Source organism: Filicampus tigris, chromosome 21 (genome assembly GCF_054856515.1).
Source record: "Filicampus tigris isolate MCC_2025a chromosome 21, RoL_Ftig_1.0, whole genome shotgun sequence".
NCBI lineage: Eukaryota > Metazoa > Chordata > Actinopteri > Syngnathiformes > Syngnathidae > Filicampus > Filicampus tigris.
This window is the reverse complement of record NC_141237.1, coordinates 4989511-5017474: the sequence shown is the minus strand read 5'-3', so window position 1 is coordinate 5017474 and position 27964 is coordinate 4989511. Positions and strand designations below refer to the sequence as shown.

The following is a 27964-nucleotide window of genomic DNA, read 5'->3' as shown; positions in this document are numbered from 1 at the left end:
TTGCAAAGTTATTCCGCAGCCTCAAAGACATTGGGCTGCTGTCATCGAATTTGGGACGTTTCCACGAAGCGGCATAAGGATACGGCACAAGAATGGACACTAAGTTAAGGGTGTGTTTAGGACTTTCCTACTGTGTTGGGGGCGGTAAACAGTCCCTTCCAACTGGTCCTACCATGAAAAATGACTAATTGGCGCCACCAAGAACTGATTTTAGTTTTAAATCAACAAATGTGCAGCATTATGAAACAGTTAAATATGATTTTAAACACATCTTAAAACAATACCCTACAGATGATTTGACTTAGGAAAAAAGTGCCCTTGTTTGAAGACTCTCCCAAATGACACTAACAACCCAGGCTAAACCTAGCTCCTCCTTGACATACTAAGCTGCTCTCTAAATCGAGATTTAGCGCTTCAAACTGCTTCCTTGAGATAAATCCTTATTCAGAAAGGGCTTTGGTGCCATCTTGTCATTTTTTTAGTGCTTAATAGAAAGAGCACAAAAAACATGAATAATTTACTTTGACTAGCATTAGTATAGTTCCGCAGGCAACTGTAAAATTGCACATTGAATGAAGTCTGAACCAGACATGCTCAGAAACAACATTAATGAGGAATGTCCTGTAATTTTGGGCTAACGTTTTTCAAGAGATACATGGACCCTGCATCAGAGTGGAGACAGTCAATTGTAATACTGCAAGGCTCAGAGCGAAGGCATAGCAACAAGATATGCTAATGTTAGCATGTGTGTGTTTATTTTCTTGCTCTGTATCCTCAAATGTTAAGTTATCGCGAAAAAAAAGGGGGGGCAGTGCCCATTTGTAAGGTTACTCTGCAGATAGGACAGAGGTGAAAAGCTCATCACTTGACACTTCTGCTCCTGGTCGTGCTGTAAGTAATTGTCGCCATCTGACAGCGATTTCATATGTCATACCAGATGCAGGCACTGACGTCATCGACTGTTGCAGTGTGAACGTTACAGCAATGTCCCAGATTTTCTGGTTATTGCCCTTTGTGGAGATCTGTGTGTAAAAGAGGCTTTTGCCTGAGATCTTTCCCTCAACAGTTAATTAAGTTAATCTAGAAATCTCCAGTTTTGCTTGAATAGCTTTTTTTCCACTATTCAGTGGATTTGCATCTGGAACACGACCCATCTGCATGGAATGTAAAGCTAAACCGTTGTAAAAATGTCATGAAACTGACTTATTGTCCGACTTGATGTTAAAAGGTCTCATCACTCTTTCGATGGTCTGGCTAGAAAATCCAATAAACGTAATAAAGCGTATACGAACACATACTGAGAGTCGGGCCATATTGAAGCATATTTCCCCCCCATCCAATCAAAGTCAGCAAAGGTCTGACTATTGGATGTGTCTGAAAGATTATCCTGAGTAGTTATCGTGTAGTGTGGGGAGGAGTTATTTTGTGATTGTGACGTGAACAAAACAGCCGAAATGACCAAATAGCCAACAAAAGCCAGAAATAAAAAAAGAGCAGATGTAATTTGTATAAATTAGATCACAAGTTCTCCCAAGTAAAAATATTTGTTTTCCTCATCGTGTGTGTGTGGTCTCTGACATTTTAAAAACCATTGAGAGCTTAAAAATCGGTAAATGTGCACCCTGCAAATAACATCCCAAACCCTTCTTAACAATGAGACGGAACCTCATTATTCATCATTGTGGTTGTCTCTCCAGAGTTTCCTGTGCGCTTTGCCCAGTGCTGATGTAGCGAGGAAACTGTTATTAAGTGTAAGCCGACGGCTGCCAGTTTAATTCAGCCAAGCCGTTCGTCTTTAAAAGCCATCATACGAGCCCTTTTGGTTTCACAAGCAAAGGCGAACAGCAGCTCGGGGAGATCAGCTTCTGTCTTGATTACCTGGCTCAACGTTTCTGATGGGCAGGTAAACACTGACCGTAGTCACGAGCCAACGCACGTGGAGTTCGACGGCCGCCGCGGGTCATTAGGAGGAGGTAGAAAGACACCTGGGCTTGTGGCAGGTCCGACCAGGTGTTTCTCCACCGGGCTGTCTGCGCTGTTATCCCTCGTCATGGCCCCGAGCCAACTCGCGGTCACATCGCATCGCCGCAGCGTTTCATCAGACCTCATTGCAGGGGGCTTTCGATTTAAGCTCCTTTAGCTACTTGAGTCAATGATGAGACTTAATGAGGCAACCATGAGGGTATTTGTTTGTGTGTGTGTGTGTGTGTGTGGGTTTTTTTTTTTAAAGACTAAAATTCAAAAGCAAATATTTTTCCTTACTCTCACGACAAGACACAAATGAGAGGTGGTAACGGTATGTCAAAAATCATGGGTCAGTACCTACCCACTAAAATGTTGGTTTTTTTTTTAAGAAGAGAAATATTACTCGATTATCTTCAACTGGGAGTGGCATTGAACAGCTTGACGCCACTTTTTTGAAGACTTATCCACTGTTCGCAAAAGTGTCGGGTATTGGGAAGCGAGTTGAGCTGAGTATACTGCCACCCTACAGCGCTTTTATCTCTCGTTGACGCTCGCAAAGTCAAAGCAAAATAATTGGCCGCTTGACGGCTCGTATCTCGAAAAACCACGGTGACTGCTGATCTTTTGTGAAACGCTAACATGTTCCGTTTTCCCCTCTTTAATTAGTTGCCGTGTAAAGATACTCAAAGACAAGTGTAGCTCTTTGAGAAGCTGTAAACATCATTTGCTATCATAAGACAGAAATGGTCGTAACACTTTGCCCCAGAGACAGTAAAGCAATAACGACCAGTCTCACTTGTAATGACTCATGAGTGGCCATCTTGTCTCTTCTTTCCCTTGCCCATTTAAAAAAAAAAAACATTTTTTTTATGAATATATATATCCATAATTGGTCTGGACGCTCACTGGAAACACTTCAAAGCAGTCAAGACCAAACAAAAATAGCCTCAAATGAATCTCTTCCTTTCTGGAGGATGACTTGGGCAGCCAACACCGATATGATTGTCCAAAGATTTAAAGTGTTTTACTTTGTTTTCCCAGAAATGTTATCTATGAAAAACATAGAGAAAAAGACACCTTTTGTTGACACACGGGTAACATTTTGTTTGCAGCATAATAGTGTTTGGTGCTGACAGAAAAAGCCACGGCATCGAAAAGCTGCAGAAGCCGGCATCTTATCACGATCCCTTTGCTTTCTTCGGATGTTCGTGGCCTTGTCACGTGCATCTGGGACTTCACCTCTTTGTTGAAGTCACTTCTATGTCCATCTCCCTTGTTGTTTGCCCCCAGGAAGACAAATGTCCTGCAGGCGTGAAAGGACACTGGCCCGGCACTCTTCTGGCGCTATTAACCTGCCAAGCTCTTTTTCTTCCAGTGTAAACATCACCCCACCTCTCTGACATCTATCCGCCCCTTTTAGAAGAGTGGCGAAGAAGTTTGCCATAGCTCCCGGTTGTTTCTCAGCGAACGGATTAAGGTGAAGGTCGTGGCCAATGACGAGGCCCCCAAAAAATCCTTGAAAGATTCATGGTGTAATAGAAGATGTCTTAAAATGGGATAATCTTCATAAAATCACTGAAAGCAATTAAACAAGCCGCTGCCCCTTTCTTTCATTTTATGCTTTCCTTGACCCACTTGTTCTCGACTCATTACCGCGACATGATTCCATGATTACTCCTCTGCCTGACAATCTTTCCCATCTGATCGGATTTAAGTGTCCATTCATGAAAATGCTTCCTGCTTGAATCCAACGCCGCGGGGATGTTTTTGTTGGCGAGAGCTATTTTAGGATGAAACCTGTCTTGTGTCTGCGCATGATGTGTTTGGAGAAGTCCTTCCTGCTCGGACTGATAACTCGACAGCACTGTGTAAATACCGAACTTGATGCAAAGTAAGCCCAATACAGTCCTTAAGGATTATACGACACACATCTTTTCTTCTAGGCCATTTGGGACTGATAACGCGCACGATGAGCCAAAAAACGTATTGTCGGACCGCGTTAAAACCCCAAACGAAGCAACGAATCGCAGATGTTCAGTCCGTGCGGCTCAAAACAAACACAGCTTCCTGTGTTCCAGAAAACGCCAGTGTTTAACATCGTGCACGTAGCGCTGGAGTTCCACCAGACCGTGAACATAAGTGCTGAAGTTTATTTGGAGTGGGCGCTACGTAAACGCTCCCGTCACCGTAAATTCCTGGCCGAGAATAAAAGCCAGACAAAAACGAGATAGATGGATCGAAAGATGCATCTTTAGCTGGTGTTGATTGGTTGCGGGCCGTTGGTTGCGCGTAAATTGTTGGAAATAGCCCCAGTCAATTTTCAGATGTAAAGGCAGTGAAAACATTCAGGTGACTAACTCTAAATGATAAAGCTGTACAATACAAAGATGGTTTGCATAACTAACACTGCCCGTTACGTAAATACAACAATACACTCGCGACTAGCTTGTTTTTCCTGACGGTCGTACTGTGTTTGCTGCAACTTCAGGGACTTTCAACTTCAATGTTTCCACAGTAGACAGGAAGGGTTTTGTGGTCTAAAAGTTGTTTTGCATTCAGATCGCCAAGTCTAGACTGCACCCCAGAGTACGTCTTTGCCATTCCTACTCCACCTCACAAGTCTACTGTTACAAGCGTTAATAAAAGCTAAACGATTCCCCAGTGTGTAAATATTTAAGTATGCTTTTTGCAGGCTTGAAATTGCATGCATAATAGGTCAGACAAGGTTCTTGTATAATTTCCCTCACAAGACGTTTTGGGAAACTGTAGTAAAGAGCCTCTTTACGGATATTAATCAGTATTGCGGAGCAGTTGTGGTGTTTTCTAGTCTGTCATTAGGTTTCTTGAAAGAAATTGAAGACTGTGGCTTGGCTTTTCCATTCCGCCAACATCCCACTACCTTACAGAACATTCCGTGACGTACCCAGCATTTCCATTCACTTTCAGAATGACAGGAAGAAGGGAGAACAGGACTCGCAAACCCACCGCAGGACCTTTTGTGTACTTTATCACCTTTGTTTTCGAGGTTTCCTTCCTGTCAGGTTTTCCTTTTGCTATGCTGTTTCCTTCTTGGCGGCAGCACAGCAATTTCCCCCGTTCCATTTCGAGACCAGACCAGAGCCACCGGGCAGCCAGACATGCTTAATCCATTTTGTGGACGGTGGTAAATGGTGCACGAAAAAAAAAATTGCCACGTAAACTAGTTCAACTAGTTCAACCTAAAGCTGTATTGAATTCGATGATACATTTTCCTTTTCATAATGCATATTTTTTGTCTTTCACCACGAAATTGTGGTTGGATGCTGAACTGCACAAGTGTTTTGTTCCAAGTTAGCAAGCTAAGCTAACATGCTAAATACGACTCATGAAGATTTTTTTGCTCCGTGACGCCACTCGTCCAAGATGTTGAAAGGAAACGTTTTATGGTGAGACCAGTTACTATCTGCGGTGCGAGAAAGCTAAGCTAACCAGCTCAGCTAACAAGGCTTTTTGTCATAAGAGATGCTTTTTTTTCAAAGAAGTTGAAAGAAAATTTGGGGTTGCTGTTTTTCCATTTCCAAAATTAAAAAAAACTAACAGATAAATTCAGGCTGTGGATGAACGACAAACTCACCCTTGTCTGCTCCAAGATAACCATTGTGACATTGGTGCCTTCAGATTTTGATGTGATCCGTGACCACGTTCGTATCTCAGATCATCTTTCCCTATTGAAATGAATGGAAATTGAGATAATCCATTCCGTTTTTTTTTAGAAATCTGTACTTTATAAAAACAGACATTGTTAGTTAGCATTTGGCCAATTATCCCACACACAGAAAGGACAATGTTTTTCTTGTTCTGTTTCCAAAATGTAGCAAGATGAATGCAGGATTTGAATTGACGCTATGCAGCCATCCACATAGTCAGTTGAATTCCTCCAGAACCAAAGGTCAGTTCCGCTCTGACTTGTTGAAGGAGCTTTTTATTATTAGACACAAACACATCCCGTTGAGTCCGTCAGCGCTGACAGCTTGATAGAGGACTCGCTTTGTGGAACCGGAGAGAGGCTTAATTATAGCCACTATCCCACTCTGGATTTACCGCCAGCTTATCCATAATGCATGGCTTACTCGTTATCAGCTGGCTCCCAATTAGGGGCGACCAATCATGGTAGTTTCATCACATATTTCCTCCACGCACTTTTGGGTAAACACAACGTTGGTTCACCAAAACCAAAGTTTGAGTTGCCATTGTCCCCTCCCATCCCACTAATTTACGGTGTAGTCACTGACAGTAATTGCAGGGTCACACCAGTGCATAAGTGCCAACTTTCTCAACAACGTATGGCAAACTAACTTGAGCATGATATCGCAAGCAGATTTGACCTCCAGGAGGTACGCACAGATGATCATTTTGCTGTTATGTCCGTATAGGGATTCAATACATTTTTATAGCCGACTGCTTTGTTGTGTGTGTGTTTTTTTTGTTTTTTTTTTTGGGTGGGTTGCTTGTTGCAGTTGGCAAAGCTTAATGAGCATCGTGTTTTAGAGCAAACCAAACACTAAAAGTTGTGGCTTGTAAATGCTGAACAATGCGCTGAAAGATACTAAAGTGCCGTGTTAAAGCTGAGGGGGACCATAAAGCCCGTAAAGTGATAATTTCCGTTGACCGCAAACAAACCCAATCACAGATTTGTACATAAATCCACCCGTTGTTGGAATGATAGTATCATTATTAATACAGAACTACAGCGATGCTTTTTGTGAGTCGGGTATTCATGAATGAGGCGGAAACAGTGTGTCGAACAGCGTGCACAATAAACCCAACAAAAGACATCAAGATGCCAGTAAACAATCGTTTTAATTGGGAGCGGTGAGACCTTCTTCAGGCTTAAAACCGTACCTCGTTAAAAAGGGTTATTTATTGCTGGCTTTCCAGTTTCCTGCATTCCATAAAAAGACAAAAAAAAAAAGACAACTATGCTACTCAAATGATGTCTTCGATGCAGCTTTGCCAGCGGGTTAAGTTGATGTGTGTGAGTAAAGGTTGTTATAGTTTAACTAAAACTGAGAAAACATTTTCATTAACAAAATAAACAAATTTTATACAAAATTTCAAATAAAATATTAGCATCGCTGTAAATCCGTAAATACAGAAGAAGGAAGGTCAGTTGTTTGAGAATTGGGGTTTAAGTTATTACACGATACTGTGTGACCTTTTTTTCTTGAAAAAAATCAAACTCATACTGAACGAATGAATAAAAACAAAACTAAAACAAAGCATTTTTGAAAAAAATGAAAACTAATAAAACCTAACAAGAGGAACAAAACGAAATAAAAACGAACTCGATTGAAAAATCCCAAACTGTTATAACGCTGGTGTGAGTTGGGCAAGCCATTGGGTGAGCTATCCAAGGAACAATCGTATAGATTGTAACTCCTCCCACCGTGACACTAGTCAGCCAATCCAATGGTTTGGTTCGAATCAGCTTTGCGAGTGGGTGAGTGCAAAGTTTTAATTGAGGATTTTAATTGAGACGGTGTTCTCTGTGACATATTTGTGGAGTGTTGGCTCATAAGTTTGCATCATGTCCTCCCTTGGAGGTTGTGTGTCCCAGTAAGCTGGATTCGCTGCTGCTTTGATCAGCGAAGAGTCCCGTCGCTAATCCTCTTGAGCTGTGGATGTTTGCCCGGGACACACACACACACACACACATTTTCAAATTGTGATTAAAAAACAGATGTGAAGGCCCCGCCAAAAAAAAAAAAAAATGTCAAAATAAATTAGATCGGAAGTGACGTAACACTTACGTGTCCAACTTCTGCTTTTCCCAATGTTGCAAGCCACGCAACCCTCCCCCACCAGAAACCCATTTCACTCACAGTTTTTCACTTGTGAAGATGGAATTTGTTGGCGTGCTTATCATGAGCAGGCCCACAAAAAAAGTTTTGAAAGACCCATTCCCAAAAAGAGACAGGAAAACTACCATTTTGGTTTGAAGTGATCTTTTTCCAGTTGTTTTGGCCATTTCCAGGGTCCTTCAAAGAAAATTCAGACCCCAAAGCCAGTTTCACTTTTCACCACTGTGAAATTTGGTAGGAATGTCTATCATGATAGACCCACAAAAAAGCTCAATAACCTATGCTCGAAAAGACACAGGAAAGCAGGCATTTTAGGGTCTTTTTGACCATTTCGGCAACAGGACACAGGCTGGGATTTGGGAAATGTAAATACGCTCACCTAGTCAGTAGCCCTCATCTTTTAAATGGCTCACGGGGCTTAGCTGCAAATCGCTTTCGCGTTAGCTTTGAGCGCTAATAAACAAGCGGATGGGCTTTTTATCCCGATGCATTCGGGAGGGTGGAAAAACGTCACGAGAGAGGAAGGAAAAAAGAAGGTTCAAGGAGGAAGAAAAGGAACGCCACTTGAACGTCAGTTCAGGCCCTCCCCTGCATTACATCACTGGGATGCTTCGGCACTGATGACATCGTCGAGTTTGGGGAGGGTGGGGCCGTCCCTGAGGATGATGTCATTAATAACCAATCAGACCATACCTAAGAGCCTGGTAACGTCTTGTTTCTGCTCTCGCTTATGGAGCTGTGGAGCCTTAATGTCTAACGGTACACTTTGCACTCAGATTTATGATCATAATAACAATATTTGACTCCATGTGCATCATGCATATTAGGCTGCTGAAATACGGCGGAAATGTGAATATTCATTGTAGAGCACGTTGATTATTGTGTACGCATTTTGCCGCATACCGCTTGATGAGTTATGGCATTTTCCTGTATTGAATCATAAATATTCGGAGGATGAGGAACGTTGTGGATCTTTAGCATTTAAGAGCGCAACTTAAACCGTGATGCTTGATCCGTACCGATCACGGATCAAAATGATCCGCTGCACCACTACAGGTACGCAAAGGCGCGTTGTGACGCATCAGTGATTCTGAAAATTCTGTTCAATTCATTACTTAAAATAACTTGCTTCATGAAAAGCATTCGAAGTCATTTAACGGGTTGTTAATAATCCAATAAGTCTACTTTTTCGTTTTACATTCTAATGACAAAATTCCATTAAACTGAGTGTCATCTTCATTTTACACTTGACAGCTACGAATTTTAAAATGCACCTTTAAACTTTTTTCAACCTTCGCGAGCCTGTTCTATATGCGTCTGATTTTTAAGTGGTCGACATTTTTATCTGAAGTAGCCTAGCTGCCTTTTTTTTTTTATTTTTTTTTTTTAAATAAAGATTTTTAATCCAGATCTCCTCAGTGGTCTTCTGCCCTCCATCCTGAGGAGCTTATAGCTTCCATAGGAAAACTTGAGGCGACTGAACTTCTCAGCTCCAATTCCAGGGCGGATTTCCTCCACCCGGCTGCAGCTGTTCCATGCATTTAAGCCCCCTCTCCCCACCCCCAAAAACCCACCACCGCCCACACCCCTTCTCGATGCCACCGGCCTCGCCGCGTTAGCCCGGGCGCTGCCGTTGCCACGGGAGACCGGCGAGGCATCCGAGTCTATAAGGCCCGCTTACACATGCTCACGCCACAAGTTAATGAAGTGCACACTAAGAAACACGGCGACTCACGAGGCACTGCTTGGTTAATGAACGACAAAAGGCTGCGAGACGGACTCCCTGATCACTTCACAGCATGTGGACCGATTAGTTGCTCAGAGGTTTTGTGCCGAAGACCGGAGTCGGACAATATGTGAAGGAAGATGTTTGCTTGTGATAGAAAGAGAAAAGCCCTCTGTTCCCCAAACGGACACATTATAGGCTTAAAAAAATACTGGGAAGACGACTTTGAAAAAAATAGTCGCTCATTACGTCGCAATCTTGGGGTCGTAATCGGATTATTTTTCAAAATCGTTCAGCCCTTAACTTAGTCTGGCTCAAACGATTCTCCTGACACACAAACACACACACACTTCAAGAAAAACGCACCTTCTTGACTTTCAGCCTACTGTGTCAACAAAACAGGAAGTGGCTTTTAATTGATGGGATGACTGGAAGGGTAAAGGTGACACCGGTGAAGTGGACAGTTTTACTGGGCCTCGGTCCGCACGGGACGTGGGCTTCCTGCCGCAAATGAAACACATGTTCTCTTTCAGTGTTTCTGACATGTTTTAATATACAGCCGACATGCGGAAAGACAAACAGAGACCCAGATGGGAAATATTTGATATTTCCCCGCATGTTAGTGTAAGAAATGAATGTGGCCAGGTCGCGTTGGGCGGGGCTTTGCGGCATGTCTGGTGTCGGTTACCTGTGCGGAAACGACTTATCTGGCCTGACTCCTGTGAGTGACATGTCACATTTGAGCTGCTTTGTCTGGAGGCTAGTCTCCGAGGTTGCCGTTTTGTGTGAAAGGCGCAGACACCGAACGGGAGGGATTACAGCGAACCGGCAATTTGTCGGCTTCTGGGCAAAACAATAATAGAGGCAGAGAAGTGAAGCCCCGTTCACGCTGCCTGTCAAAGCTGCTAATTACAGTGGAGTCAAAAAATATATACTGTAAGTAGAGTTCATAAAAAAAAAAAAAGTGTAAAAATTATGAGAGAAAGCAGCGGTTGATTAAATAAACTCCCCAAGCCATTATATAGGGAAACTTGTTATATTTAATACAGAGTTTCATTTGTATCAAAAAATCTCTAGCATAATAGTGCTGTTTTTTTTTTTTTTTTTTTTTCTTCAATGAATCCTCATACTAAACCATTGAGCAGCCTTTTTTTTTTGTCCGCGTCAGCACTTTGTGTATCCACAGGCTTAGTTGCGCAGCAGAGTTTGGCACGAGCACGCGCATTCATTCCTGCGTACAACCGGCAGGTGGAGGCTCGCCAAGCTGGATGCTCATACACAAACTCTGCATAATTCACTTGCAGATCCTTTGTGATGCTGTAAGGGAGGGGGCGTGAAAGGAGGTCACTTTTTTTTTTTTGAAATTTCCATGTGGAATGCTGAGGGGAGGAAGGTTTTAGGCTGTAATTTCTGCTTGTGGTTGGATACGTGGTACTCTTGAGAGCAGCGGCTGTCAAACTGGACTCAAAATCATTTCAGTTGTTCTGTTTTATCATTTAAAAGAGCGCCTACCTGCATAGAAATATAACCGACATCGTACAACCGTCGCTACGTGCCAATTCAAATCTCTGATAATGAAGGAACTCCGAACAGTCATTTGGAAATTGGAGCTTACCTTATTACATAATAATTAGTGACTTTTTTTTTTTTTAAATCTTGCACTCAACAAATACTCTATATGTAAATAAATCAATTAAAAAGCTAAAAGCAAGCATTAGCAAGCAAGTGCGTAGCATTGTTATTATGCTAGCTATGCACCATCTGTTCCTGGCTCCTGACAGCAACAGGTTGGAGCCTGTTTTCTCCGGAGGCTCCTGCCGACATTTAAGGGGATTGCAAGACGCCGACGCGTGGCCAGCAAAAACACTTTAGAAAAGTTCCCCGGCGAGGGTGGAAGTGGCGGCGGGGCAGACGCGCCCCTCTCTCGTTTCAGCCGTCAGGTGCTGAGTGGCCCGTGCCCTCGGCCCACCGCTCCCAATTACATGGCCCACAAACTCCCCCATTGATCGCGTCGCCTTCCGCGGACCGCCGTGAAGGTGCGCCAATGTCGCGCCTTCTCCCCGCGGCTTTGGATCGATCCCCGGCTGCCACGGGCCAATGAGCTCATGAGCGTCGGCGGTCGCCTTAAGGGGAAAGATGTGCTCCTAATATCGCATTTAAGAGCAGACATGAGGAAAACAACAGCATCTGGGTTCTCCTACGACGTCCCTAATTGGGAACAAAGTGCTGTCTGGGCTTACGTGTTGATTTGATTAGACTTCATTGCAACTTCACCGGCTGCCAAATGCGGGGCTAAGTTTGGATGCGGCTCTGAAGTGTCCTTTTTGGGCCCACACCAAAGCAGAACACGATCATCGTGTGATCGCATGCTTGGCCCAGGGGGTTCACTTCAGTTCAGTCTGCCATCTTAAAGCTTCCGTTTCCGCTTCGTATATATACGTTAGGGAGTGAGCCCCAGCTGTCAACAGCAAAAAAAAAAAAGTAATTAACACGTACTATTAATAATCGACTGTATTAATCGTTTTTAACCCTGACCCTTGTCTTCGGTCCGTGCATTCCGGAAATGCCCCGATCACGCTTTGCTTACAAATGAACCGTCGTCTTACACACCAGGGTTCGGATGATAGCCTTTACGCTTAAGCAAAGACTTGCTTTTCCTAGAAAAAAAAAAAGTCCAAGGAATCAACATGACGGATGTTATTTTTTGTTGTTGTTGTAGTATTCTCCGCAATAGTGCTGACTGCGCTCGTATTGACACACACCCCACGCTTGCAGTCGGTCTTTCAGCCCGAGGGCGAAAAAGAGGCTGGTCGCACTTTGTCCTGGAATGCAGTTGACTTTCTAAATCCCCCCCCCCCCCCCCCTCGCCCCCCGGCAGTCTATCCTGGGGCGGCGGGGCAGGGCCTATCTCAAGCCCCCCTCTCTCCTTTTTTCCACGTGAGCTGCTCCTGGAATCTCTAAGCGAGCGAGCAAGCAGCCAGTCAGAGGGTCAACCGGAGATTCGTCCCCTCTCGCCTTAGGCTTTGGGTTGTTTTATTTTTTTCTGGGGGGGGGGAGGGTGGGCGTGGGGAATGCTGAAGGTGCAACGGAGGGAGAAATGGCAGATGAAGATTGTTCCTGTGCGGAAGGTAATGAGTTTCTTATCCTCACATACCACTCCGCCGGTGAGCGCAGTTCATTTCGAGTTTGTTTTGTCTGCTGAGTGTAATTTAGTGAGCGGTGAGGGGGAACTGTTTGGGAGTTAAAAATAGGTCTGGAAGTACATGAGACATGCTGCGGCCCTGATTTAGAGCATGGTGTTGGGTAGGGGGTTGTTTTTGGGGCGTTTGGGACGCCGCATCGCTATGCACCGTCGCCGTTTTTTTTCTTTTTTTTTTCCGTGTGTGTTTACCGATTAAAGCTGGGATTCCTCAAAAGATCCGCGGTTAGAACTCCAACCAGAGGGAAGGAGGCTCATCAAATTTGCATACGGTTCCCCCCAATTTGCTTTCTTGTCCTAAGTTAGGAAGCTGCCAGAGCGCGGAATTCGTTGTAGGGTGTAAAAGCCATATTTACCCATAAAGAATAAGACTGCTTGAACTATGGTTCTTCAACCACCAAAGAACTGAACCGTGACCGACGGGCGCATTAGCTGTCGTCTCCAGTTTATTTCCCCTTTTCTGTCATTTGGCATTTCTTGCGCCGTGTTTACAAGGATCCACATCTGGTATTTTGGGAGAAATGGGCCGTGGTGATGATGTGTTTCTTGTGCTGTCGAGCGACGACGCTGCGTACGCGCGCAAAAGCTCGGACGGCACCCCCGGTGGTATAAAAGTGGAAAACGCGAGTGGCTCACTGCGGTGACAATTGTCATAAATAGAACCTCTCGCACCGAAAGAAAAATACAATCGGTTCCCATGGCGGCACTGGTTGACAGTCGTTCTTAATGTCTGAATAACTTTTGCTGTGAAAATATTGTTTTTAGGAACATTTCAACATTCTTTGCTGTCATACAAGTATAAAAAGTAGAAAACTCACTGTTATGTGCATACAAAGTAGATTTGAAAAATAATGCTCACATACTTCTGAGCAGCCTGACACTTTGGATGTTTAAAAAAAAAAAAAAAAAAAAAAGATTAACCTGTCATGTTCAGCTGCTCACTCGCGCAGTATTTTTGGATGTGTTTACCTTTTCATGTCTGAGCAGGTTATATCGTTGAACTAGCGTTCGCAACAATTTTGTTCACTCCAGTCAGATGACCATCGCTGAGAAAAAGTACTCGGTCGCATATTGGCGGAGGCTTGCCGAAGAGATTTATCTTCCGGTCATGTGGCCAAACCCAGAAAATGGGATGTTTACTATGTGAGCCCGAGGGCACTTTGACATCAACTTCAGTCGGCAGCAGGGGGCGGTATAGGACAAAAATGGCAGTGCCCTGCGATTGATGGATATGGATGGATTCATCTGCTTAATTACACAATTTTTTAATCAGAATACCATGTTTCGACTAGTGGGGGCACATAGAAGAAATTATCGCAAGTACATTTTTGCCCTGAGTTCCCCTTTAATGTGGAGGGGCATCAATGCCTTTTTTTGCGTATGCTCTTGCTTGATAAACTCGTGGGTCACTGAGTACGTTTAAAGCTCGCAATAACATACCCTCTTCATGACCTACGTGAGGACCAACATACTTGCATAGAATGTCTGTTGATGGCAAAACATCAGCACCTCACATGTGTCTTGACCTCATGTGTTTTTGTGCCCCATCCCCCCCTCCCCTCCCGAATTCAGAGCAGACCAAGAGCAACTTAAGGGTCACCTCCCCCGAGGACGCCGAGCACGCCACGCGGAGGCAGGCCTCGCCAAATGGGACGCCCGCTTCCAGGGCAGACACCAAAGGCAGCGGCCGCGCCGTCCCGCGGAGACACACGTTAGGGGGGGCCCGCAGTAGCCGAGAGATCCTGGCCATGCAGCCGCCCGACCTGGACAAGAAGAGGGAGGCCTTCCTGGAGCACCTCAAACACAAGTATCCCCATCACGCCTCGGCCATCATGGGCCACCAGGAAAGGCTGCGGGAGCAGGTAAGATGGGCTGGGAATCGGTTCGGATTTAGAATGTACCCTTGCTGAATCGTAGCTCACCGCATGTATCGAGGTATGCTTCAAATTGTCTTTTATGAAAGCTGCACACCAGGAATTAATTGGTTTGTGGCTTGATTTTGGTAATGATTGAAGTTTCTTTTTTGGATAGCTTTTTTTTTTCATGTTTTTACATGTTAATAAACATGACAAAAGCTACAGGCATATCGTATCGAATCGGAATCAGTGAATCGAACAAATCGAATCAATGCACTTGAAAATGTACGTTTTTTTAAATGGTATCGTACTCCATGTATCCGGATACATATTGAATCGTCTTTTATTGGAGAGATGCCCACTCCTAATATATATACATACAATGACGAATTTGTGAAGTGCCTTGCATTTGCGCACGGGTTTGCTCTTTTTGATTGGAATTTGTGGAAACCTCCAATGATTCTCCCATTCACCGAAAAGCTGCGATGGTTGGATGGAATTGCAAGCTTTCATATCATTTGCACGGGTTGGTTGGATTCCCCTTTAAAAACAACAACCCTGTAAAACAACATTATTATGATCATTGCGATCTCGGTAGTTTTTAGTCTTTCGTTTTTGCACCGTTCGAGTGAATGACAAAATTGTGCGCTTTGCTGCTGAGTGCAGCAAAATGGACAGTGTTGTTCCAGAGCTTGTCAGACAGGTAGGTTCAGTCAGCTGCAGCCTGGCTGGGGTGGAGTCACGGCGGTTGCCATGGCGAGGCCGCGTGATGTCACCACTGGAGGGGGCTCGCCGTTTGACTTGTAGGAGCCTGCAAGAGAGAGAGAGGGGGAGAGAGAGAGAGAGAGAGAGAGAGAGAGGTGCAGGAATGAGCGATGGTCGCAGAGCCCAACACGCACATGGATTATTCCATTCTTTGACATGAGCAAAACAACTTTTTGCACACTCCTTCTGCAGTTCATTGTTGACCACTGAGGTAGGTTGCAATTGTTTCCCCTTCTCTTGAGTCCAAATTGTCATTTGTCTTGTACGACGTGCGCAGACTCGTTTGGCAACTTAAACGCTGGGCAGGTGCTAGACGCCTCCATTGCAGAAAAAGAAAAAAAAAAGTTGTTGTTTGGGTTTTTTTTCAGGAGGAAATTGTCGCTTATGGGTGTCGCAGTCATGCGTTACTTGTTGATTATTGCGCCGTTTTCACGCAAATGGCTTGCTGTTTTGCATTGGGGTTGCATTGACATAAACGTGTGCCTTCGATTTGGGTCGACAACTTTGCTACCATTTTAACTCAATGCGCTGTTGTTTTTACTCTGCAACAGTCCTGCTTGTTTAATGTCTATTTTTAAAAATAATAGCATAAAAAAATATATTTGCCTTTGCCAAACTCAAATGCTACTGTTGGGTGGCAATGTTTTTTTTTTGTATTGTGCCCATAATTATATTATTAGGTATAATGCCCTCCTAGTGGCAGAAATACGTGTTTAAGTAAGCCCTGAACTTATTATTATATATTATAATTATACATGTTTAATAACTTCTACTAATGTTATCATTATTGTTAGTTGTAGTAGTAGTTGAGGTAATGTGATTCAATTTGTGCTATTATGCAATGTCAAAATGACAGTTGTGGTATTTGTTGGATTATTGGTTTGTATTTTATTATTGTTGTCATATTCTTATTTTTTTATTGTAGTATTTTATATAATATTGTGTCATTACATCTTATTTATTCTATTTCATGTGATTTTATTTTAATTAATTTTATATTTTCAATAATGATATCACTTTAATTATGAAAATTAGCATAAAATTAATCTAGAATATTACAGAATGAAGTGTTGCAGCATCAAGAGGTATTATGATAGATCTGTTTTTATTTGACCATTTATTACTATTTAATTAAATACATCAATTTGTTTTGTATTAAATTTTTTATGGTTATGCATTTTTTATTATATTTTAAAATATTTTTATTAGTACTTTTATTATCATACATTATTATTATAATCATTTTCTAGTCTTTTTGCACTTATTGCTGCGTGATTAATCATAAAATCATTAAATTGTATTATTACTTTATTATATTGCATCAGAATGTTGTGGGAAAAGTGTTTCTAATTTTTTTTTACTTTTTTCATATATATTCTGTTTTATTTTCATTTCACGATATACCGTGTAGTTTTTTTTAATATAGATTTGTTTTACATTAGCATAGTGTATATTTTTTCACTTTATTATTTTGCTGTTATTCTGCTAACGTAAAAAACAGCTCGAAAATGCATCGTCAAAATAACTTGGACAGCATTAAGTGCATGATTTTTGAAGCAGGACCGGATAGAAATTTTTCCCACGCTGGCGACGTAAGCGTGCCGATCATACAGGAAGAACAACCCCGCTGGCGACGGTGCGTGCCTCGCGGGTGAGGAAAAACAAAATCGTCTCAGGAGTTTTGCATTACAAAAGGCGGAGACAGCCAAGATACTATCACACACAACTTCCCAAATCCTCACCTTGAGAGTGTTTTATTTAAGTCGCCGATTATGTGTTTGCCTTCCTCACAAAAGCCACTGGTTTCATTTCCAGGCCATGAAAGACACGGATCAGTGGAGATGAGATAACATCCCACTGGCAAGACCACCATCAGCTAACAGCAACAGAACCGCCTGACCGCTCACAAACACACACACACACACACACACACACACACACAATTCCTTCCTTCCGCCTGTTTGTGTGTGTGTCTGTGTGTGATGAGCCGTGAATTCCGAGTTGAATAGTTTTGGTGGACACAGTTGAGCGGCCATTTTAGGCCAGCTGCAGACAGTCTTGGACCCCAGGATGTGACCATCTATTGACCTGCGAAAGCGGGTCACCAAAGCAATTGTTCACCTGTGCAGCGTGTCAGGTGAGGGCTGCGTGAGCTGTGATTGCGCCGCGTTCAAGTGCGACCTTCTGAGCAGGACACAACGGTCCGCTTTCCTCATCCTTGGATCAGGGCAATCCAGATTTCATATCAGAAACAGGAACGCCGTTTAAAATGAGTTTTGATGTACCACCAAAAGCAAATGCGAGCCGTGACGTCCACCAGCCAGAGGCAGAGTAGCACTGTATTTGTTTACAGACTAAACTAGTTGCTAGAGCACAAGGAAGTAACACTTCTTGTCCCTTTTCTAATATATTCCGTTTGGGAATTTGGTAGCTCTGCCTCTGTACTTTCCTGGAAAAAAAAAAAAAGAATACATGCAACTTTTTTACTAGCTGTCCTCAATGAATGGAACGTTTTGAAGATGGAATGTGAAATATGTGGACTTTTGTTGTTGTACATTTTATCCACTTGAATGGGTCTTTTTTTTTGTGGAATTTGTGGGAAAACTGAGAATTTTTGGAATTAACTATTTGTCGTAGTTCCCTGAATGATTGTTAGGGTTTGCTTTGTATACAGTACGAGAACAAAATGCAAAACATAAAACTGCTTCTCATTTGTTTAAGCAGGAACGGGAAATTTCATGACCGGGTACTTATTATGGAAAAGTGGTTAAAGTTGCCAGTGGTTGCCACGTGCAATCAAGCAAAGCGGTGTTTATGTTTTGGTTCAATTATTAATTATTATCCCTGACTGTCTCCACCTGAAAAGTTATTTAAGTAGAAATGCCATTGGAAGTTTGCATGGTGTCATTTCAAATGAGTTAAGGAGTTCAACATACTGCCATGTCGCCATGACGTCCGGTAGCCAGAGGCTGAGCTTCACTGTATTTGTTTACACAGCACACATGTGGCTAGAGTGCAAGGCAACGACATTGACTCTACCTTAGCTAATGTGTTCCATGCGGAAACTCAGGCATGCCTCTGTACTGTTAAACAGCCACTGTTTTGTTGCGTTTTACACGATGGTCATATTTCCTTTGTAGCCTCTTGTGATCAAATATTGATGCATTTGCGATGAACGCCACTTAGGTAGCACCAGTTTTCTGTAGACAGAAAAACTGCACATTTGCTGTCAGCTTCGCAGATCTGTATTCAATTTTGCTTGGCAAGTGTGAGATGCTCGGGAATTAATAGCTACTGACAAATTATCAGGAGGAATCAAATTGCTTGGCTTTTTTTTTTTTTTTTAAATATATTGCAACTTTTCCATATCTACTGTTATGTTTTGACAACCTGCCTGAGAGACCAGAAAAGCTAATCCCGATTTGTGCGGCTAAGCTAAACTCAGGCTAGCAAGACCGTGTTATACCGTGAAAAAAAGTGCACACTGGAAGGAGCTCAGACCCGATTAGCTTCTCTGATTAAGTCACTTGTATTGTGTCGTGTTTAAAAAAAAAAAAAAAAAAAAAAAAACACCGTCTGGCTTTATTCGTTATCAGTGGCGATCAGATGCAAGCCAATCATCGGGCCTTCTGTCAGGAGGGGCTTAACCCCAGAGACACGCCGGATTAGACGGGGGGCATCGGCGCCACTGCACGCGTGGCTTGCCCTCCGCAGTCGGGGGGGGTGCTGCATCCTCGGAACTCCATCGACACCCCTCCCGCTAACCCAAAGGGTCATGGCGCGCACGACGTCAACTTTTTGCTTGTTTGCAGTGTTCCAAGTCATTAAGACGGCTCCTGCTACAGATTTGGGCCGCGGAGCTGAGATGATTGGAAGCAGACGCTTTGCTCGCAGCCGCAATGACGATCATTGCCGTGACGGCAAAAAGGAGGACGATAAATGAGAGTTTCCTGCGGGAGTTGTAGCTCATCCCCTAGGGGTGGACTGCGGTGTCTCTCTGACCTTGACGATGATGAGCATTAACAGGGTCTTCGAGTCCACACAAAGGAAAATGCGCGGGGTGGCGGAGTGGCCCGAAAGACTTTTGAGAGAGAGATTCTTTGCTGTCCATTGTGATGAACAGAGTGTGCTTTGCTGCCGCTGTACAAAAACTGACATTGCCATTGCTTGTATATCAAGAGAGAGGTCCCTGGAGTGTCTGACCACTCATCAAGTGTAAAATGGCACCAGCAAGTAACTCTTTTGTTAATCGCCTATTTCTCAAAATGTGTTTGTGAGCAAGCTGTCAAATCAGACAGTGGTAGTTTCGTGCCACTAACTCTTCAACAAATGACCCTTGTTTGTTAGTTGTTCCCACTTTGAGAGTCAATATCACTCCATTATGAGACCGCGGGACATTTATTTCACCATCTCCGGATGTATAAACTGTACATGACTTTGGGAAAAAAGTCAAGTTATAAAGGGTTTCGACACTGACTGCCACTTAAGGTAGCCTGAGGAAACTGTAAAACTGCATCCATAAATTTTGACGACACGACTGTTAATGACCTTCACGTATATATCAGCAGTGGCATTTTTGTGGCTCCGCTTCTTCAATTCTCAAGTCTTTGCCTGCCTCCCCGACATCTGGACTCCACCTTGGGCCCAAAGTATTCCCTTACTTCAAAGGCCGAGCGGAGACAGGGGATGTCGGGGGTGTCTGGATCGAACCCGCTTTCGTTTTCCTCTGAAGAGAACAAAATTGGCATTCAGTTAGTCGGAATTGTTTGAAATATGATTCTTTCCCATAAAAATTGCAGAGCGGCTGGAATGCGCGTCAGTCGTAAGTTAGCTTATCTTGACAGAACATACAGACAAAGCATGTCTTTCGTCACGGCGGACAACACGTGCCTCATCTATTCGTTTTACCTGTACAAATATTCCCGTCTTTGGTTGATTGTTACTTTGATCATTTCAGGGAACAAAAAGGAGACTTGAAACTGAACACGTTGCATTTTTAAACTCATTCAGTGCCAAAAACGCTTTTGTATGTCTTTTCACAGGCCAGCCATTCAACCCCAGGAACTTGTTTGTATTTTTTTAAATTTTCTTTAAACCTTAGGGTAATAAAGGGTCTGAAAATGTGTGGCACTGAATGAGTTATACAAGATGTTTTTTTTGATTATTTTGACCCCCTTCTTATCATATTAAGTCAACCCTTATTTATCCTCTTTTGAAATATTCTCTGGAGGGAGACCATCCTTTTTCACCTGAGTAGACCTTTTCACGTAAACAAAACAGTGAAATATGAGCTTCACCTGCTCTGAGTGCATGGATGGGTGTGCTCCTCTTTGTATTCCAACTTCCACCGCCTTGCCCTATTAGACCGTTGCGTGTTATTCTGGACGAAAGCAATATGAAAGGACAAGTCCGGACGGATCGGAGCGCTGTCACCCCGTCAGCAAATAGTTTGCGTATATTTCCTTGATTGAAAGTGGCGAGAGAAGGAATTCATACCGAAGCCAATGGTCTTCAAATTTTTGCTGTGTGCGAGGCTGGACCTGTTGCTCGCTGAAATTTGATTGGGGGACTGAATTTAGAAAACCTAAACTATTTGCGAGTGATTTCATGGCTCCAACCTTTATAAAAAAAATGACCCCAGGATAAAGTCGCTTGCACTGGAGTTTTTGAGTATGGCAAAGCCTTTGTGTACGTGTGTGTGTGATATGGCCATCGCCTGCTGAGTGTCTTACCTAGGCTGAGGTCTTATCTCCGTGGGATCCGAGTAGTATCGCTTTATCTTTGGACACGGGAGATCAGTGCCTGAGCTGAACACGGGTACGAGTGTTGAGAGTGTTTTTGAAAATGTACATGAAGGGGAGGGGGTTGAGGTAAACCAGAAAGGAAAGAGGCAGGAATAGGAACAGTTGTAGAGGGAGAGTGCTACATGGTCTAAAACAACACCCAGAGGAAGAACTGGTTTCCTCTGGACCAGGGGCTTTCCGTTCACACATGGAAGTAGCTGGTGCATGGAGCTCCACACACTTCTAGTACGGTAAATACTGCATATTTTCATGTTTTCTTTTTTTAAACTTTGTTAAGTAGAGCATGCACATTTTTTGCTCTTAACTGAGGTTACCATCCTGTTCTAGATTAGCATAACAACAGTTAGCATTTAAGCAATTTGTCATTTGAAAACTGTAAAATACTTTGGGATCTTGCTTCAAGCCTTGTCTACTTAGGTGACTATCCTGCGGTATGTTAGCATATTAACTGTTACATCATCATTTTAGCGATCTGTCATTTGAAATGGCCTCAGACTCTGGGGCAAAATGTAAAGACCTTGGAAGTTGCCTTAATGCTTGCTGTGCTCAGGTTGCTATTGTGTTAAATTTTCACCTAGCAACTGCCGTCACGTTAGCATTTTAGCCATTTGTCATTTGAAAGAGTCTCCGACTATAGGGCAAGATGTAAAATCCTTGGATCTGCCTTAGCCTCTTCTGTACTCAGGTTGCTATCTTAGCATATGTTAGCATGTTATCAGTTTTCATTTTAAATAGTCTACAGTGTGAGATGTCAGGCTTACTCTGTTATGTAAGTGTGCAAGATGGTAACAGTCATCCATCTTTTTGAAAATTGACTTCTGTGAGCATATTTGAATAGATTACCATCCCTCCAAAAATTTAAATAGCAGAGCCAGCGAGTGCTCGCTGTTCCCAGCGGCAGACATATCTGATGGTTATGCAAAGTTGACTCTTGAACCCCCACCCCGCAACCTCCTTCTCGCTCATTCGGCGGAGTGGTTGATGTCTGCCCGTGATAACCGCGACTAATTTGTCTACGCCTGAGAGCGTGAAATCGATTGGACGGCGTCCGCTCAGACGTCGGAAATGTCAGCTAGGTCGACAGGCACTCTATTGTCTCTGTTGTTAGCGTTCGGATCTTGAATGACTGGCACAAAAAAGGCGCGTCCCAGAAGTCACGTTCAGGCGTGACACTGGATACTAAAGAGTAATTCCCATTTAAGACGCAAATTAATGAGTCAGCGCAAGTCAGAAAGTCCATCAGGGGACTTAGAAGAGGAATGCATCAGAGGAGGAAGCCACAAGGGGAATGGATGACGAGGGGATTTGTCCGTAATGTCATTAAGGAAGACAAAAAGGTCTGATCACAAGGCAGCAGGCGGTGACTGAAGTTCTGGCTGCTTGAATGAAAGAAACTTTGCAGGTGTTTTGACCCCAAAAATGTCACTGAATCTCTTAAATAGAGTGATACTTCCACCTCTACCAAGGTTGAACAGTCCTCAATTGAATCAGGAGGAAATTAGACTGGTAGGTGTCAGTCGACTACACACCTACCACCTACACCTTCTTACCTACCGATATACCCTCCTATTTACTTTATCCGTCAATTCCATTTTAGCTGTCTGCCATATATTTTTTACCTACTTACAATATACCCTTTTACTTGTCAGACTTCTTACCTACCTACTCCTTTTTATATGCAGTATATAATTCGTACCTATCGTTTTACTATCATCTTACCAACCTTCTTATTGATCTGTATGCGGTTTTACCCACCCACCTACATTTACCTTCTTACCTACCTACCTTCCTATGCTTTTTTTTTTACCTACTTTCCAGCTTATTAATTTACTATCACATTTTTCATAGCTTCTTACTTGCCAAACGCCCTATGTTCTGAACTACTTGTTCTGTTTTACCTACATACTTGTCTACCCAGTCTTGCCAGCCGTCTTGGAAATGAAAAAGCTAATTCAGTTCAACAATTCCACTCCGTCTGATGGATGAGGTCTTCCCATTGGAGGTCAACTATTCAGCTCAGTTTAACTTGTTCATCTTCCCATTCCTCTCGCTCTTTGGCACATACATGGAGACACACATGAGATTCTGCTGTCCCAGATAACCGCTTCAGGCTACAGATGTGGAAATTACTGATCGGCGCAGTAAAAAATAAAACCTGCTGCGACCCGTTCGCACCTGCAGTGAAATTCCACACGGGTGATTTCTACATCTCTGGTCCACACCGTCTGTAATGTTTTTCGCATGTGCCATGAGGAATGTGCAGCTATGATATGAAGTCATGAAAAGGGCATTTTGTTAAGTTTGCAAGTCAGGTTCAGGGAGCCCTTAGCCAATTAGTGGTTCGCTATTCACATATATATTTTTTTCCTGTGGAACCTGATTTGCTTCAAGACGCCTATTTGTCTGCATCATTTAAAAAAAATGCCAGAAGATGCGGCCAAAGCCCTTTGCTAACAGGAACGTAGTGTCAAGCGAGTTACGTTGAAGTGATGCATTTTGACTAATCGAGCAGTCTCAAAGTCTCTTCTAGTGTTCTAAGATAAGGTTGAAATGATATTAAAGGTTTTTAAAAACGTAGTTTGTGGTATATGTAATATGTGCAGTTTAAAGTATTGATTTGGGCAGTTAGAAACATTCGGGAGGGGGCATCAATTACTCAGGGTTTTGCGGAACATGGAAACCTTTTTTTTTAGACTGTTATGAGCTTATTGACAATCTTAGAATGAAAGGATTTTGCGTCGCTTTCGAAATAGCAAGCATAAATTATAATGGCGTTGAGTGCTTCGTAACGTGGAAGGAAAAGAAAACTAGAAATCAGATAAAAGAGACTTCAATGTGTGTTTTGCAATGCACCCCGTTTGTGTTTTGGAGCGAGGAGGGTCACAAAGAGAGACACGCATGAGCGAGTAAAAGCTATTGTTCCAGAAAATGTGACCCCTGCCCAGGACATCCTGAAAACATTTCCAGCGCCGCGGTCATGCGGCTGCCCCCGCGCCACCTTATTTGTATGCTATTCAAATCTCACAGGTCAGCGCATCGGCTCGTTTTGAGCATATATCGCGACGCCCCAAAAAAAAAAAAAAAAGAAGAAGCAATCAAGCCACCAACCCGTCGGCGGTCAGATGGACGGACGGGCTTGGTGTGGCAGGCCAAGATGGTGCGATTAAAGAAAATTGCGGAGAGTAATGGCGGCTGCCATCAGGAGCCTGCTGCGTGGTTATTCTGGTGTGATGTACCTGCTGACAGGCTGCACAATGCCGAATGCCGCCTTGCTCTTGCGTGTCAAGATGCAATTTTTCAACCGTGTACGACTTTAGTTCTTGGATGCTACATTGTTCAGTAGCTGCATACCGGCAAGGCCTAGATGGTTGCTCGGATGACGGATGCCTGCATGGTGAATAAATAGACGGATCAATGGCAGATGGATGCATGGGTCACTGCACTGTAGATGGAAGATGGGCGGAAAAATAGTTACAGTACATGGGTGGATGGATTCATGCGTCAGTAGCTTGATGGTAAAATGCAGAGATGGGGAATTTTTGTGTTATTCTTTGGGAGCATTTCAACGGTGGCAGTAAGCGGTTGCGAGGCACGGACATGGTCACGTGGTCGTTATGTTTAGTTGGCGTTAGGATTAGGAGAGGACCCTTGGAAAAAAAAAAATAAATAAATAAATAAATAAAAATCCCCTGCACACACAAAGTTCCAGTACGCCTGTTCTAGAACGTTCCAAGGTGACACAGAAGACGTTTCGAGGGACACACATCAATGTTTCAAAGCGTTTGCTCTCCAGTGTCAGCGCTCGCGTGGTTTCGAGTGGCCCGTCAACTCACGGTCACCTCCTACCCGTACTATCATCATGCATGAACAGCATAAAGCCACATTTTTATTCATGTTTTTAATCCCTAAGAGTATTTTAATGAGCAATTTTGCCTGCCTCGGTGCACTGTGACTAATCGTATATAGCTAGACGGGATGATTAAAAGTGACAGTGGTGTTACATGTTAAGCACTTTTTAGTGGCCCCGCCGTTGTGTGTTTACATCACGTTGTTGCCGTGGCGCCTCTGTTGGGTTTGATGACCGTCTCGTTTTCCAATCTCGGGCCTCCCGCTGGCAATTTTTTTTTCTGCTCTGTTGCTTTCCTCCTTTTCCTTCCCATCAGTCTCTGCAGGCCATGCTCTCCTCCCTGCACTCCGAGCTTGACATTCAGAGCTACTTGATGACGATCCGGCCGCCCGGTCGCACAGTTAGTCCGCTCGCCCCGCATCTCTGCATCTTGTCGTGTGCTGCTGTTGTGTTCTAACAATACACTATTCCGAAGTCACATCAAATTTAAAATATAGTAATAGATAGAAGATACATATTTCAGTTAAAAATAGCAAACACATTCATGAAACTGTATTAGATTTGACTTATTTGAGAAAATTTGACAATATATATGAATATGGATAGATAATATAAATATATGCATAAATAATACATATAAAATAGAATTTGCTTTATAAAATAGACATGTAATAATACAATACATACTGAGTATAAATACATATCAAATATTTGTGCTTCACATGTCAGTATTTTCGTGCTCGGGCGCAGTCCTCTTCAAGTTAGCCCTCAGTTGGGTTTATGTCTGGGTTCTGGCTCAGATGGAAGTTTACAGATTATTCATGCAGTATGTCACATTCATTTTTTAAAATAGATTTCCAAGGGTAGGATTCGCTGTGTCCTGTCAACTTTTCAAATGAAACGCTAGCGTGTGCGACAAAGCAGCAGCATGCGCATGCAGTTTACGGGAGTCTTTGGCCTGGCAGTGGCGATAGAAAAAGGTCACCGCATAAAGAGCCCACTGTTCCACGACCCCCCCCCCCCCAGCCCCCCCATCTTGGTTTCAGCCACCCCACCTCGTCCATGCGGTGTAGATCATCTTACCAACGCGGCACAAAAGCTCGGCCAGCTCCTTGGTCTTGTCGCACACATCACCGCATTGAAGCCTCGCTAAGCCGAGGCCTGATCTGATTACGAGCGATGGTCACGTCTCGTAACTCCGTAATGACTTGTAGCAACTTTTGGGGGGGCTTCTGTGTGAGAAAGCGAGAAAGAGGTTTAGCTTTAGCTTTTTTCCATATCCAGGCCCAACTTGCTTGATGTGCTTTGCTTCCACATATGCATGCGCTCCCCTTGCAAGAAAAAAGATAATATTGTGTCGAGTGTCTTCTCTCCTCATTGTGTGCGTTGTTTACTAATGTCTCGCTTGGTGTGAACCCGACACCATTAAAAAAAGTGATTCTGTTAGTACACTTAACCCATTAAGGCCTAAAACGCCTTTCTCAACAGCTCCCCAAAAACGTCGGTGGAATTACCCTTGAAAAACCTGAAGTTCTCCCAGAAATTGAACACTTACAAAATGATTCATATCTCAGCCCCCGTAGCAGACTGAAACATAATTCCAAAAGAATTAAAGAGCTTGGACGTGTGGCTTTCACACAGGCAGAATTTATTATGATTTACTGTTTCAATCAAAGATGTAAAAATAACATGTCAGTGCAAGAGAAGCACTATTTTGATTTTTTTTTTTTAAATTAAGCGGTAATTACCATCCTCTATTCTGTTACAAAGACGTCAATATCGTCATTGTCTACAAACCATATATCACGTTCGACTGGTTCCACTGGTCGCGCACGTCGTCTATATATCACCGCCGTTACTTACTTTAATCAGAGCTCCCGCCGATCGACGGCGTCCGCCATTAGACCTAACTACGGCTCGAAAAAATTCCACGACATCCTGCCGCCGCGTGTATGTTCTGATGCATTAAGTTGGCTAAGAGACGGAGAATTAGATTACAAAAGGACACCGACGTAGCCGCTCTCCCGGTTTGAAAAGTAGAAAGACGCAACAGCGCTCCACAGTGGTAGAAATGCGGTTATGCGCTCGCCGGGCTTAATGGGTAAACTAACGCAAGTACAGATACTCGAGCAAGACTGTACGACTTGAATTTGGCTTGCTTAACCCAAGTAATGACTTGGCTCGACTTGCTTGAAATTTAGTGAAGACTCAGTTTGACTTGCTTGATTTTTTTTTTTTTTTTTTTCAACCACAGTAACTGATGTTCCAGATCCTTACGTTGCATCTGTTGTTGCTTCCAGAGCAGAAGCCCCAAGCACTGCCCCAGCCCGCAGCCCGGCGTGGACGTGGACCACCTCTCCCTCACCTCCCTGGACTCGCTGGAGGCCATGTCCGAGGTGGACGCGCCGATGGGCTTCACCCGGGGCAGCCGGGTTCGCGCCAGCCTGCCCGTGGTCCGATCCACCAATCAAACCAAAGACCGCTCGCTCGGTAAGTTGCGGATATCGAACCGGTTTCCGGCTAATGCAAAAAGCTAACCCAGCAGTTTACATATTTAGCAGCCAGTGCCTAGCACCAGATGCGAACTTAACAGTCTACATCGACACTCAGTGCTCAACGTTGTAATAGTTGCTAATAGATTATTTTTTCTCGGGACGACATTTTGCTTTTGATTAATCCATTGCAAAACTGATATATGTACTTGGCCTCTTTGTCAAAATAGGCTGGGGACTTTTTTTTTCAACTTCCGCAGATGATGACACAACTTTAAAAAAAAAAAAAGCTGAGAACTTGATTGACTGCTTAGAAAGCCAGTTTTTTTTTTTTCAAGAGATTCATTTGATGTCGTTGACCCGATTATTGATTTGTGGCCGATGCATTGTCTTTTGCCAGCCTAAAAAAAATAATTAAAAAAAACTTCTGCATTCAGAAATTGTATGGCTAAAAAAACAAAACTAAAACA

General features: G+C 43.4%; 1 protein-coding gene across 9 annotated transcripts in view; it reads left to right on the top strand.

The window, feature by feature from the left end:
• kiaa1217 (KIAA1217 ortholog) overlaps positions 1–27964 on the top strand; it is a 62114-nt gene that overhangs the window by 11475 nt on the left and 22675 nt on the right. For 6 of the 9 annotated variants that reach the window (XR_015084218.1, XR_015084219.1, XM_086020472.1 and 3 more), the window contains exons 2-3: positions 14303–14592; positions 27303–27492. Coding sequence is in view for 7 of the 9 variants with exons in the window: in XM_086020472.1 (XP_085876598.1) it covers positions 14303–14592; positions 27303–27492 (480 nt within the window). In the remaining 2 variants the exon portion in view is untranslated. Of the gene's footprint in view, positions 1–12531; positions 12660–14302; positions 14593–15420; positions 15563–21232; positions 21386–27302; positions 27493–27964 lie in introns of those variants that run through there. The other 3 variants (XM_086020471.1, XM_086020473.1, XM_086020474.1) reach the window with 3 other exon arrangements.